General features: G+C 49.4%; 4 protein-coding genes across 18 annotated transcripts; 2 read left to right on the top strand and 2 right to left on the bottom strand.

The window, feature by feature from the left end:
• The first annotated feature begins 456 nt into the window (after positions 1–456).
• LOC9642528 (peroxidase 29) lies at positions 457–2,295 on the top strand. The gene is made up of 3 exons (XM_024675905.1): positions 457–1,050; positions 1,463–1,817; positions 1,895–2,295. The coding sequence occupies exons 1-3, from the start codon at positions 457–459 to the stop codon at positions 2,293–2,295; spliced, it is 1,350 nt and encodes a 449-aa protein (XP_024531673.1).
• Positions 2,296–4,333: 2,038 nt separating this feature from the next.
• Positions 4,334–5,836, bottom strand: LOC9641843 (mitoferrin). Of its 2 annotated transcripts, none has more exons than XM_002971051.2 (3): positions 5,764–5,836; positions 4,903–5,698; positions 4,334–4,642 (listed from the first exon to the last, which is right to left on the bottom strand). In XM_002971051.2, the coding sequence occupies exons 2-3, from the start codon at positions 5,677–5,679 to the stop codon at positions 4,436–4,438; spliced, it is 984 nt and encodes a 327-aa protein (XP_002971097.2). In that variant the 5' UTR covers positions 5,680–5,698; positions 5,764–5,836; the 3' UTR covers positions 4,334–4,435. The 2 variants fall into 2 exon arrangements, with proteins under 2 accessions (XP_002971097.2, XP_024531652.1); XM_024675884.1 differs by lacking the exon at positions 4,334–4,642 and adding an exon at positions 4,744–4,843.
• Positions 5,837–6,538: 702 nt separating this feature from the next.
• LOC112346586 lies at positions 6,539–10,748 on the top strand. 7 transcript variants are annotated; one of them, XR_002992507.1, is made up of 10 exons: positions 6,539–6,974; positions 7,663–7,745; positions 7,821–7,875; positions 8,318–8,370; positions 8,440–8,532; positions 8,599–8,713; positions 9,351–9,457; positions 9,529–9,584; positions 9,657–9,753; positions 10,498–10,748. XR_002992507.1 is itself a non-coding variant. In XM_024675887.1 (10 exons), exons 2-8 carry the CDS (start codon positions 7,700–7,702, stop codon positions 9,535–9,537), a joined length of 534 nt encoding a protein of 177 aa, XP_024531655.1. In that variant the 5' UTR covers positions 6,539–6,974; positions 7,663–7,699; the 3' UTR covers positions 9,538–9,584; positions 9,657–9,753; positions 10,498–10,748. The 7 variants fall into 7 exon arrangements, 5 of the variants coding, with proteins under 5 accessions (XP_024531655.1, XP_024531657.1, XP_024531656.1 ...); XM_024675887.1 differs by having other exon boundaries at positions 8,274–8,370; positions 9,517–9,584; XM_024675889.1 differs by having other exon boundaries at positions 8,271–8,370; positions 9,660–9,753.
• On the bottom strand, positions 10,620–13,587 carry LOC112346585 (splicing factor-like protein 1). 8 transcript variants are annotated; one of them, XR_002992503.1, is made up of 3 exons: positions 11,134–13,587; positions 11,034–11,080; positions 10,620–10,856 (listed from the first exon to the last, which is right to left on the bottom strand). XR_002992503.1 is itself a non-coding variant. In XM_024675882.1 (2 exons), exon 1 carries the CDS (start codon positions 13,562–13,564, stop codon positions 11,456–11,458), a length of 2,109 nt encoding a protein of 702 aa, XP_024531650.1. In that variant the 5' UTR covers positions 13,565–13,587; the 3' UTR covers positions 10,634–11,306; positions 11,446–11,455. The 8 variants fall into 8 exon arrangements, 2 of the variants coding, with proteins under 2 accessions (XP_024531650.1, XP_024531649.1); XR_002992505.1 differs by lacking the exon at positions 11,034–11,080; XR_002992504.1 differs by lacking the exon at positions 11,034–11,080 and having other exon boundaries at positions 10,620–10,851.
• Between the last annotated feature and the right edge of the window lie 246 nt (positions 13,588–13,833).

The following is a 13,833-nucleotide window of genomic DNA, read 5'->3' as shown; positions in this document are numbered from 1 at the left end:
TATTTATTTATATTTTATTTGAACAAGTTATATTAATATTAAAGTTGTGAGGCTTTTTGTTGTTATTATAGCAAAATTTAATATCTAAGGGAGTTGTATTAAGGATAACTCTTAATTAATTATGCCTTTAAAATTCTCTTGCTGTTAGCATGGAAATCCACAATTAGTGATAAGTGTTTTGCATGGCTTCATGCTTGGAATTTCCAATGCAAGGCTTTTTTTTATCCAAATGCTCTTCAGTATTAATATTACTTTGCAAGACCAAAAGTGCAATACAAACTCCCATTTCACAGCATCATTCCAACTAAATTTAAAGTTGACATAATTATAATTAATATTTTTATTAATATTACAAGTCATCCTTTTCATTTTAATTAAACTAATTAAAAAGGCACCTTTTTGAGAATAAGTATAAATGTGTGGACCCAGAATGTGTACACTAGGGTTTATTGCATCATGAAGAGGAAGGCAGAGGACGCGATCCCCATGCTCGATGATCTGGAAGACGAGGTCCAAGGCGACGGATGGGAGTACGAGGGAGGCTTGGCTTGCCCTCCTTGGGACCCGGAAGCTCTCAAAAGCTTCTGCGCCATGGACGACTGGTGTGGAGAGCCGGTGACGGCAAGAGTCAAGCCCAAAGAGCCCGCGAACAAGCCCAAGATTTCGAGCGAGCCCGAGAGGCCAGCGACTCCGAGCAAGCCCAAGAGAAAGAGTTCGAGCGAGCCCAAGAGGCCCAAGACTCCGAGCGAGCCCAAGCGGCCAAATATTTCGAGCGAGCCCAAGAGGCCCAAGACTCCGAGTGAGCCCAAGCGGCCAAAGGCTTTGAAAAGCTGTGGTGGTGAGGCCAAGACGAGGAAGAACGCGTCCGCAAAGGTGACGCCCGAGCTGCGAGCTCTGCTAGCGAAGGTGAGGGCTACGCTGCCCGAGCAAATCGACTGCCCGTGGTGTGGGCGCATGTGGTGCACGAGGTTCTACGATTTCAACAATTACAAGCCTGGGCAGCCGAGGTACCACTGTAAGCCATGCAAGCTTACCTGGACCAAAGACAAGGTGCCAAGGCCAAGGAGCAAAAGGCCAGCATTCTAGACGATGTTTCTTCTCACCTTAGATCAAAGAATCATATACAAACTTTTCTTACACGCTCGCTCATCGGAGTTTGTCTGTGAGCGCGTTGTTGGCGAAAGAAAGAACGAAGGGGAATTTGATTTACCAGAATTTCTAGCTTGCTACACCCACTTGGAATACCAGAAATGAAGAAACGAGGAAAAGAAAAGAAAACAGAACGCTACGTTTATACGCCACGCATCTTTAAAATTTTAAAGCTTTTTTGATTCAAAGTATAAAGCAAGACCAATGTAAGGCAGAGTATTGCAACTTCAAACAGTAGAGTCTTTCATAATTTGCTTCCCAAGTGCGAGAAACAACTGTACGTTTATACGTTTTTATACGTTTTGTTCTACAGGGTTGCGACGCGTCCATCTTGCTCGACTCGAAAGGTTCCATCAAAAGCGAAAGAGACTCGGACAAGAACTTTGGCATCCGCCGCTTGGATTTCATCGACAGGATCAAGTCGATGCTGGAGGCCGCCTGTCCGGGAGTCGTCTCGTGCGCGGACATCATCGTTCTGGTGGCCAGAGAATCCATCGTCTTCACCGGAGGCCCGACCATCCCCGTGCTCACAGGAAGAAGAGACGGCACAGCCGCTTCCAACGCCGCAGCCGACAGGCTCTTGCCTCCGGCAACCGTAAGCGTCGACAACTTCATCAGCCTCTTCGCATCCAAGGGCCTCTCTCTCGACGAAAGCGTTGCAATCATCGGTACGTCTCAAAGGCTTTTCTTTCCAGGACACTTTCCAAGGACGATTGATCCGAACTTCTGTACTTTTGCATTCCAGGAGCTCACACAATTGGAGTCGGGCACTGCGTCAACATTGTGAATCGGCTCTATCCAAACCAGGACAGTAAGATCGGCCTCCTGTTTGCGAGCCGGCTGAGAGTCCAGTGCCCGACGGCCAATCCCCGGATGCTCAACAACATTACAGTGATCAACAACGATATGACCAACCTCGTCTTTGACAACCAGTACTTCCGGGACCTTATGAACGGGCAGGGGCTCTTCACCATCGATTCGGAGCTTGCGCTGGACAGCCGCACGTCGCCCGTGGTAGCGCGCTTCTCTACGAACCAGCAGCTCTTCCTCGACACATTCTCTTCGGCTTTCGTCAAGCTCACGTCCAGCAATGTCTTGACAGGACAGAGTGGACAGGTTCGAAAGTACTGCCACTCAGTGAACTAGATTTATAGAGTATTGGGGAGATGCACTTTTGGATGTTGCTTCTTGTCAAGAGTTTAGAAGTTGCATTTGGCTTCCACAAATATTGAATGGAGTCAGCACTTATATGTTATTTTGGAAGATTTTGATAGAGTAAAATTATCATTGAGAAAAAACACAAGAATATTTTGAAAAATAATTTTAAAGAATTCATGAAATGAAGTTAAAATTTAATGTTTAAGATTTGTATCAAAATTGAAAGATCTTATAGTAAACCTTTCCAAAGTTATTATTATTGTTTTATATTGTTATGGTATGTAATTTACTAGTAATATATTAATTGCCGAGATGAATTGGCGGATATGGAGGAAAAGGATTTGGTTTGCCCTCCATAAGCTAGCCACAGTAAGTGGGAGGAGTAATCTTGAACTTTGAAAAAAAGAATTCTTTCAAAATTAAATTAAAACTTCAGAAAATAACTAAAAATATAGCTTTTACTTTTTTAAATTAACAATTATATATATTATTCTAAAGATTGTGTTCATGGCCAAGTATGTATTTATAAATTAATTTTTCTTTGCAATTAACCTTTTAATCTCTATAATATATAAAAAACATCACTCACAGCCTAAATATTAGGATGAAGAGTGGGCTTAAGTTTTATTTAATGTAGTGCTATTAATTATTATTCTCTTTTGTCTATCTAGTTTCACAAATTTAATCTTGCTATATTTATTTATATTTTATTTGCACAAGTTATATTAATATTAAAGTTGTGAGGCTTTTTGTTGTTATTATAGCAAGATTTAATATCAAAGGGAGTTGCATTAAGGATAAATCTTAATTACTTATGCTTTTAAAGTTATTTTACTGTTAGCATGGAAATCAGCAATGGGTGTTTTGCATGGCTTCATGCCTGGAATTTCCAAATACAAAGCCTTTTCTTGATCCAAATGCTCTTCAATATTAATACTGCCTTTCAAGACTGAAAGTGTAATGTGGATTCCCATTTCACAACATCATTCCAACTAAAGCTTAAAGTTAGCATAATTATAATTAATACTACAATTCATCCTTTTCATTTTAATTAAACTAATTAAAAAGGCACCTTTTTGAGAATAAGTATAAATGTGAATGTGTACACTAGGGTTTATTGCATCATGAAGAGGAAGGCGCAGGACGCAGAGATCCCCATGCTAGATGATCTGGAAGACGAGGTCCAAGGCGACGGATGGGAGTACGAGGGAGGCTTGGCTTGCCCTCCTTGGGACCCGGAAGCTCTCAAAAGCTTCTGCGCCATGGACGACTGGTGTGGAGAGCCGGTGACGGCGAGAGTCAAGCCCAAAGAGCCCGCGAACAAGCCCAAGATTTCGAGCGAGCCTGAGAGGCCAGCGACTCCGAGCAAGCCCAAGAGAAAGAGTTCGAGCGAGCCCAAGAGGCCCAAGACTCCGAGCGAGCCCAAGCGGCCAAAGGCTTCGAAAAGCTGTGGTGGTGAGGCCAAGACGAGGAAGAACGCGTCCGCAAAGGTGACGCCCGAGCTGCGAGCTCTGCTAGCGAAGGTGAGGGCTACGCTGCCCGAGCAAATCGACTGCCCGTGGTGTGGGCGCATCTGGTGCACGAGGTTCTACGATTTCAACAATCACAAGCCTGGGCAGCCGAGGTACCACTGTAAGCCATGCAAGCGTACCTGGACCAAAGACAAGGTGCCAAGGCCAAGGAGCAAAAGGCCAGCATTCTAGACCATCGATCCACATGTTTCTTCTCACCTTAGATCAAAGAATCATATACAAGCTTTTCTTACACGCTCGCTCATCGGAGTTTGTCTGTGAGCGCGTTGTTGGCACTGGAAAGAATGAAAGAAAGGGAATTTGATTTACCAGAGTTTCTAGCTTGCTGCACGCACTTGGAATACCAGAAATGAAGAAACGAGGAAAAGAAAAGAAAAACAAAACAGAACACTACGTTTATACGCCACGCATCTTTAAAATTTTAAGGCTTTTTTGATTCAAAGTATAAAGCAAGAACAATGTAGGCAAAGTATTGCAACTTCAAACAGTGAGTCTTTCATAATTTGCTTCCCAAGTGCGAGAAACAACTGTAAAATTTCCAGTGTCAAAATTTTCGAAGAGCCAATACAAAGAATCTCGTGATGCTCTGGGAGGCATCAATCCGAGCCATGACTCGCGTTCCAACTTTGCAGGAAGCTCTTACCGGCTTCGTAAGTGGACCAGCTGATGGCTGCCGCAGGAGTGTGAAACAAAACTCTAGGCTTTAACCCCTTGAACAGGGCCGCCGAGCCCTCACGGCGAACAATCTCCTTCACCACTTGTGTGACGGAGCTGGTTGAGTACTTGGTTGCACCGCAAACACCCTGAGAACAGCCACATCCAGAATTTAGAGCCATCGCAACTAAACTAGCATACGAAACGAACACTCATCTACATGCACAAGCATCCTAGAACTCAAGAAAGAAACGCTAAACCAGACCACAAGAACCAACACTATAAACTCTAAACAAAAAATACAACTCTGTGAAAGCAAAACTTTCAACTCCCATCTAAGAAGAGTGGAACTGAAACAACGGAAAGCTTGATGAAACACTCGCTTCTCAGAGACAAAAGAGACACATACCTGGCACTGGAGCCTCGTCTTGACAACATCAAACGGAGTAGTGATCCCACTCGCCAGCGCTCCGGCGGTGCCACCGGCGGCAACATGCGTCAACAAGTGATCGTCCCCAGCCTGATCCGGATACAACTCGGACAAGATCTTCTTGGCAGCCTCATACGCCGCAAAGTGTACCCCGGTGAACGGAATGTTCATCAAAACCGTGGTCCTGTACGAGGCGTAGAACCCCGCAAGCCCCTCGCTCCTGTAAATCCTCGCAACGCAGTCCGCCACCCCCTGGTATGGACTCCGGCTTAGCTGCAACCGCTGCTTCACCACGTCCATGGGCGTGAGCACCGTGTCGCTAGCGACGGTGGCGCAAGCCCCGGACGCCATATGGACTAGAGGCTGGTGGCCATCGCGGTTGCCTCCAAACTTCTCCTTGAAGAACTCGTAGCATCCAAAGTAGACCGCGTGGGACGGCCCAGCGCCGAGAACCATGGCTCCCAATCCTCGGTAGAACCCCGCCAGACCTTCCAGGCGCATGATCGATCCCACTGCCTTGGTGAGCGATGGAACTGGGGAGCCGCACGGGCAGGACGAAGGAGCCGATAGCATCTGGACGCGCGTCTTGACAGTGTCGACCGGGAACATTGCCGTGTGCTCTACCACGCCGGCGATGGATCCCGCCAGCATGTATTGCCGAAATCCCAGGCCGTCGTGGGGACCTTTCTCGTGCGCCATTGCTCTAGCGTAGGCGGCGCCGCTGATGGACAGCGGGAGATTTGCCTCTGCTGCCATTCCCAATGGCGCTGCTGCCCTGAGAGGATCCAAAATCGAGAGAGATCAAACCGATGGATCGTCCGAGATTTCCCTGGAACGTACCATGAGATCGCGCGAGCGAGCACGCGCCAATGCTGCCGATGCCAATGCCGATACCACGCGGCGCAGGTTAGAATAAAAACCCTAATCCTCTTCTCCTTACCCGGAGCCCTATCTTTCAAATGGACGGCACAGCTTACACCACGTGGTGCCTCAAATTCGGTGTCATGTCACCAAAACACGTCAGCTTGTAGGCCAAGTGGCTAGACATATTTGCGCCACGTGGAAGGTATATTTTCTACATTTGTACCTTGCTATAGCGATGGTGGGTCCTTTATACTTTATTTGGTGTTGTCCAATCTCCTCAGCGCTTTCATATCAAATCTTTTCGCCCAGTCGTCAACCCCAAATTGAAATGCAAGCTGCAAGGACAAAAAGCCGCAAAATCCCCCGGTTTAGCTCTAATGCCCCAGATTAGCCCCGCCTTAGCCCCTAAATTCCAATTGGCCGCTCTAATCCCACCGGCATTGTACCCTGTCCTCCACACCAGAAATACATACACGGTGACTTCACTCACCACGGTACACACTTGCCACAAAACGTGGTGACCCCGGCCCCCCAAAAAGGGAAAGCTTTCCCTCCCTGGCCATGGCTGCCAGGTGATAAAATCGGGAAATAAAGCCCCGGCCACGTGGCGTCACGCGGGTCGCAATCCTCCGCCGCGTCACGCGCCACGTCGGGCGCGGACGTGGCGTGGCGCCACGGTACGGACGGCGAGCGCCGTTAGATTAGCGGAATCTTAGACGGAGTTATTACGCTGCTCATCGTTGTTGCCAAAAATCCTAGCGACGAGCGCCCGCCGGGGGCGGCCGTCCACCGCCTTGATTCCGCCTCGCTCCATTCCTCGCTCGATTCGCGATTGATTGATTAATCTCTCTTTCTTGCTCCTCGCCTCGGGCTCGCGCTCTGATTTCTAGGATTTCCTCCGCTGCCGCATTACTGCGGGCCTCGTGAATATTACGCGCGATTGTACACGCCAGGGCGGAAGAACAGGCGCCAGCCAGCGCTCCCCCCCTTCCAAATTCCGGAATCCGGATGCCTGCGCTGGGATCGAGGCGCGGCGAGCGAGAGAGAGAGAGAAAGAGAGAGAGAGCGCTGCCAGTGGCGGAGGCTGGAACTAGGCCAGGCCAACAGATTCCCGAGGGCGCCGTTTTGCTGTTCTAGTCGGAGGCGTGAAGATCTTCGCCCGTGCCGTGCCGTGCCGTTCCTCTCTTGTGAGTATAAATCTTTAAGTCTGTCTGTGAGTGTGTGGGAGGAAGAGCGAGAGAGAGGGAAGAGCGTCGTCGTCGTCGTCGTCGTCTTCAAGTGGAAAGAAGGTTTTTCTTTCTTTTGTTTGTCTCATGGAAAAAAGAGAGAGTGTGGGTGTGCATTTTCGGGATCCGGGTATACTGGCTTTCATCCATTCCTTCTTCTTCTTCTTCCTTCTCTTTGCTTACTTCCTTCAAAGCTCCTCGTCTCTCCTCGCTGCTGCTGCTGCTGCTGCTAGAGCGATACCAGCATTCTAGATCCAGTCGCGAGCGAAAAACGATAAAAACACAAGAGGAGATTGAGCTTGTCAATGGTCGCTGGATTAAAATGTGGTGACAGGTTTGAGCTTGGTAACAGGGGAACCTAGACTGTAATTTGCTGCTTGCTTTGATTCCCTTCGTCCTTCCACCGCCATTCCAGTCTTTGCAGTCACTGTTTCCGAAAAGTTTCGAGAAAAGGAAGAACACTGCTTGGACGCAAGCTAGTCTTGACTCGTTGTGATGGTTTGGATTTGTGCATTTGCGCCAAGGATTTCGAGTTTCTTGTCTGTTTTCGTCTGGAGGAGATCGATGTATGCTTGTGCTCTAGGTTCCCTTGTTTCCAAATTCAAGTCTGGTACCAGTCAAGAAGTTTTCTGTTTGATTCTCGATTCAGAGCTTGGAGCTTACACAATTCGCGCATCGCACGCAGCATGGTGAGAAAAGGATCTATCAAAGTCCTTTACTGTTCAAGAACAGGTGCCTGGTTCCAAATTTCTTATCTTTTCGTACTTGGCTATTCCTTGACGGTGCCATTTTGCTTTTGTCCTCTAGGCATGCAGCGAGGAGCAAGTGATCGTCCGGCACGCCTCTTCTTTTTGTATCCATGGTATATACTCTTCGCTGAATCTATCTAATTCCTGCTGGTTTTGATAGATGCAGTGGAGTCGCTTTTCTTCTTGCCTGGTGATGCATCTCCGAGTTTCATCGAGGGCCACTGGAGACTTTTGTCTGAGAGAGAGAACTCTTGCCTTCGAGCTGGTTTGCCTGGAGACTTTTCGCATTGCTTGCCTTTGTTTACAGTGCCCGATCTCCCTAGTGCACATAGTATATGCGCTGCATCCACATATTTTGCATTATTTGGAGCATGATTTGTCTGCTCGCAGGGTCGACATATCTGATTGGATTACTGAATTTTGTTTAGCATTTTGCATTCCTGTCCCGGGACATATGCCTGAGATTTCATTGCAGTTGCCCAGTTTTCTATACTAAACCGCCGCGCAGCAGCAAACTCAAGCTCATGGCTTCCTTTCTTTTCTGCAATCCTTTAGCTGTCCTTCTCGTGTTGACGTTTACAATTTTTATCCAGCCGATAAGAGTGATGGTGAGATGCATAGATATATATGTACATTGATGCCACTGGATACTATCTCGTCTTACCACCCGGATGCAGAAAGGAGAGCGATTTCAGCTGAAAGCGATGGGAAAAGCACCCAAGCTGGATGATCTCAAAGTCAGGCCTCCGAGTCCTCCAACACCTTGGAAGGTATCCAAATCTAAGTTCCAGTTGCTGATATAACCTCGCTCACCGATTCTCTACTGATTTGTCAAGGAATCTTTTCCTTTTGCGTGCCTCGGAACCATAAAGCCCGTGTCATATACCATTCCTGTGCTGCTGCTGCTGCCGCTGCTGCTACTGCTCCTGCTGCTCCTCTGCCGCATTGAAGGTGCGTGTTTTCCAAAGGTGGAGAGACATGGGAAGTTCTAGAGTCAAGTGAAATGATTTGTCCAAGCTGTGCTGCTCGTGTCTACGTTTTTTAGATGTTATTTTGCATATAGTAGTCATATGCAGTAGTAGCATAGCAGCAGCATTGGGACGACGCACTTCACTTTGCCACCGTTATCCATGCATGCATTTCTATTTCTACTTAGTCACACAAGCACACAGAAGGAGGAGGACTTCTTTTTCTTGCGCGCCTGCCTTGACGTTTGTGGAAAAGAATAGCTATGCTTGGGCTGATCTGGTATGGAATAGCAGCGTAGCTGTGCAAGGCATTTGTAAATGCTGAAGGTGCATTTAATCTTGGAAGGAAAGGCCTTTGCTGATATCATTAAAGTAATCCGTAAGGCCAGAGGTCCATTTTCTTGGAGACAGTAAAGCCATTGAATTCAATGTCTTTTGTAGTATAGTAGTAGTCGTAGTAGTAGTAGCAGTAGTAGTGTTGCTTGCACCTTCCATGTCTTTTTATATCAGGTGTGTGTGGTCCTTGGGACTGGAGTCATCGCATTTCTTTCTTTCCAAGCTCTCTGATTGTCCATCGCGTCCATCGCTATTAGAGCTAATCTCTCCGGGAATGTTTACAGGGGCCTCAGTTAGTCCAGGCAGGGAAAGGAATCCTAACGTTTGGATACGCGGGTGCTCTTTTGTTGGGATCGATAAGCAAGCATCCACCAGGAGCAACGGTTTACTGGTATGAATGTGCTATAAAAAAAAAAAAAGAAAGAAATCCATAAACACCATCACCACCAGATCGTCTTACAGGTATTTTAGCAGTCCCCCTCTGCAGACAAAGAGAAAGCGAAGGCAACGAGCCAAAGGTACTTGCAACGTCTCAATACATATAGCATGGAATGAAAAAATGTGATTGTGATGTTCTGGCCCTTTTGCAGCAGAAGTTCAAAAATGGGGGATTGTGAGTACACACACACACACACACACACTCTTGCAGCACTGCAGCAGGTTTATGCAACACCAACACCACAGGAGGTAAAATTCAAAAGCCTCTCCCTCTTTACCTCTTCTGCAACTTGGGCTTTCAGCTACAGTCCTGCACCCTGCTCGTCCTGCTTCTTTGGCATCTTTCCACTCGCCTTTCTCTTTATCTGGCCCATTTGCAAACCAGGGAGCGTTTCCAAACCGGCCTGTCAGTCTCCCCATCCCGCTCGCTCTTTTCACTCCCTCTCAAAGCAACAAACAACTTGTACAAGAGAAGCTCGTAAACATTTACGATCCCTCGGTCGCTCGCGCTCGCGCGCCTCCCTCGTTCGCACACTCGCTCGTAAAGTCGCCATCAAAGTTGCGTAGCTTTCGTCCTGTGCACTTTCGTCCTGCTTGCTGCTACATTTGTCTCTCCCTTTTTTTTCCTTTTTTTTTCTTCCCTTGCTCCTTCGGCCTTACAATCTGCCAGGCTTGGTATTTTAAACCCGCCGCCGAACGGCTTCTAAATCTGAAGCCTGCCTTCTAAATTTGAATTATCCGCATCAGGCATATATGTGTGAGAGTCTGTGTGCAGCTGGTACTCGCTCGGGTACCGCAGAAAAGCCTCGTTCATAATGTAACCTGCAATGATTTGGCATCAGTCAGTTTCCTCACTTATAATACTTGTCTAACCTGCATTTACTCCCCAGCTCTATGGCTATAGCTCTCTCTATAGACCACCATGTCAAAGTTCTCGTCTTTTAACTATACTCTTCGCCTTCACTTTGATGGGTGCATTTCTCTTCTTTCCAGCTCGTAGCCCAATGAGATTCTTGAACGAATTTTGGGAGGGATCACACAGATCCCTGCTCCAGAGACAACATCATTTTCTATCCAGCCAAAATCCCATGGCATCATTGGAATAAATAGTGATCTTGTAGACAAGTCATAAGAGGATTGAAATCAAGCGTTTACATTTCTAAGCAATTTTGGTTTTGATATACCTATACCTTTTTTACCTTTTCTTTAAAGTAGAACTAGTACCCTAAATCAAGTTGTAATTTTCCTCCCGTGCGGATCACCCAGAAAGAAATGTCTACTACAGCGGCACTTTTCCAACCCACTTTCGTTGGTTCATTGATTCAGCGTGCTTTCGGCTGGAAAGATCTGCGCTGCAAGCAAGCATCGGTGACAATACACAAAAAACTATGGTTTAGCTACAACCCAGAAAAAGAAAAAAAAAAGAAAAAAAAAGGGAGCATTCTCTGTACAAGGTTAGACACAACATGGAAAGGATTAGCACAGCACAGCGAGAAAGCTAATCACTCACAGCCTTAGAAGCGTCATACCATTGTAGTAGACGATTATGAAAGGAAAAACTTTAAAGAAAAAACCTCTACAAAAACGAACACACAAAACGTTAATAGTGTCAACTGTGTCAGTCGTCACCTGGAAAGAATTCTCGAATCTCAAACTCGTTAGAAGCGCCATGTCCACCATGCCCACCACCACTTTGGTCTTTCTCTCTTTTCTTTGTTGACAGCGTAGCGCTAGTAAAACAACACAAATTCATCATCATCACTATCATCAGCCTGCGCAGATTCAAACAAAAAAAAACGACACTGTGTTGAAGTTAGCACGGCGTTAGCAGCAACAACAAGATCAGCACAAGAATCAAACCATGGCACGAGAAAAAATAAAAAATCCAAGTAAGCGAAACGAAAAAATAAATTGCGGAGAAGTGAGTAAGATATCACATACCTGGAGAGCCTTACTTCATCTTCATCTCGGACATAAACCGCTCGTACTCCGACTCCACCTGGTTAGCCGGCGGGTTCTCGGCCGCGGCGGCATTCGTGGCCCACGGAGGAACAGCCGGAGGCGGCGGTCCAGTGTAGTAGCCACCAGAGTACTGCGGAGGATAGCCATGGTACGCAGAGCCCGAGAACTCCGACCCCTGCGACGCCGCTCCCTGCGACTCTTGCGACGCTGGCGGCGGGGAGAAACCCGGCGGCGGCGGCGCTGGATCCACCGCGTACACCCCCGGCGGCGGGAACGCGTTGAAGGGTGGCGGAGGGACCGTCCCCGGTGGGGCCAGCGGGTACTGAGCGGCGTAAGGATTGAAAGGTGGCGGCGGGCCGGGACCCCACGGTGGTGGCGCCGCCATGGACCCGGGTGGCCGAGGAAACGCCGTATAGGCTCCACCGCCGCCACTTCCATCCATTCCATACGCCGCCGGGGCGCCTGGAGCCGGGGGCCGGCCAGCGATCCTCACCGCCAGCGTCTTGTCCTCGATCTTCCACCCGTTCATGCTAAACACCGCCTGGCTCGCCGCCGCCGGGTCCGTGAACTTGACGAACCCGTAGCCTTTGCTCGCGCCGGTGGTTCGGTCCTTGATCACTTTCACCTCCTCGATCTGTCCAAACGACGAGAAGAGCCGCTTCAAGGACTCGTCATCGTACGTCGCCGGCAAGTAGCCCACGTAGAGGTTCGTATCATCGTCCTTGGGCTTCGCCGTCAGGCCCCCCGGAGCACCACTCGGTCCCCCGAGAAGCAAAGTCGGCCCGGTGTGGCGGCCGACGCTGGCGTCGCCGCCACCGCCGCTACCGTCGGCGTTCACCTCCACCAGGAACTTCTGGTACTCCCCGTCCATCTTGTTCACCGCCGGTCCCTGCTGCGTGCAATCGCTCGTCGGGTGGCCGCCGTCGCCACACTTCGCGCACACCACCCCAGCCTTGAAAGTCGTGCTCTTCTCCGGACAGCAGTACTGCCGGTGCCCGAGCTGTCCACACTGGCGGCAGCTCTCGTCGTCCCGGATCGTCCCGTTCAGCGCCGCCAGCTCTCGCAACTGTGCTCGCTTGTGCTCGTTCCGCCCCTCCTCTACCGGCTGGAGGAGCTTCTCCACCATCCCAGCCGCCGCCTCCAGCGCCTCCTCGGTGTCCGCCTCCACCAGGACGTGCAAGTCCTCGTTCTCGGACGGATCCGGCTTCACGTCCCTCTTCTGGTGCGTTCTTCCTTCTTTCACAGACCCTTTCCCGCGGATCACGATCTTCGCTCCAGTCTCCTTCTCCATCCTCTTCTGCGTGTTCCCGCGAGGCCCGATGATGAGTCCTATGAAGTTGTACCCCGGGTACTCCTTCGACGGGATGTAGAGCTTCTTTTGGAGCTTCGGAGGTTTGTAGTCGGGTGGCGGCTTGAAGTGTGGGTTCTTCTTTATCATCTCGGAGATGAGCTCGTGACGCTCCTTCGTCAGCTTCTCGCGAGCTCGATATTCCCTTGTGTTGATCCTAATGCCCATGTTGTCGTAGATGGGCTCCGGAGATGGAGACCTCGGCATGTCGGGCCGGTCGTCGTAGAGCTGTCCCATTTGGAGCCTCCGGTTGAGCTCCAACACCTTGATATTGAGCGCTTGCATCTCGGGATCCCACTCGATCGTCGGGAAGTTCGACAAATTCACATTGGCCAGTAGCGTCTTGGGCTCCTCCGCGGCCCATCGCGACTTCCTCTTCTTGGGGGCGGCGGCGCCGCTGCCATCGCCGCCGGGCGGCCGCTGCGGATCGATGAGTTGCAGCTGCTGCTGCTGGCTTTGCTGGGGATTTTGGCCGCCGCCCTCTTCCCCGGTGGATTCCGGCTGGGGCTCCCATCGGCTCCTCCTCTTCTTACCCTCCGCCGAGCCCTGGTTCTCCACGGAGCCGCCGCGGTCGTGTCTGTGGTGGTGATGATCCGAGTCCGAGTCCGTGCTGTGGCGATCCTTGCCGTAGTGATGACGGTGGCTGTGATGCCGCTGGATACCTGGCGGGGGGCTCTCCGGGCTGCTGCTTGGCGCATACCATCGATCGTTCCATCCGCCGGTGCTGTACGCCATGGCCGGCTGCTCCATCGCTCCTATTCTTCCACTTCCAAGGTGCCCTAAATTTCGCGCTGCCCTAGCATCTATGGCGGTCTTTAAAACTCGGAGCGATTCCCGGAGAATATTCTCTGGGCGGGCTTGAAAAAGATTTTAGGGCGCACGGAGATGGATTTTAGGGCGGCCCGTGGCGATGGGATGGATCTTCTTTAGAAATTTTTTTTTTCAAGCCTTGCGCCAGGGATTTTGCCAGTCTCTTGTCATGGAGGTAGGCAAAATTTACTTTGTTCTCGCTTAGTTTT

Source organism: Selaginella moellendorffii, unplaced genomic scaffold (genome assembly GCF_000143415.4).
Source record: "Selaginella moellendorffii unplaced genomic scaffold, v1.0 SELMOscaffold_16, whole genome shotgun sequence".
Taxonomy (NCBI): domain Eukaryota; kingdom Viridiplantae; phylum Streptophyta; class Lycopodiopsida; order Selaginellales; family Selaginellaceae; genus Selaginella; species Selaginella moellendorffii.
The sequence above is the reverse complement of the archived record's forward strand: the minus strand, read 5'-3'. Positions and strand labels throughout refer to the sequence as shown.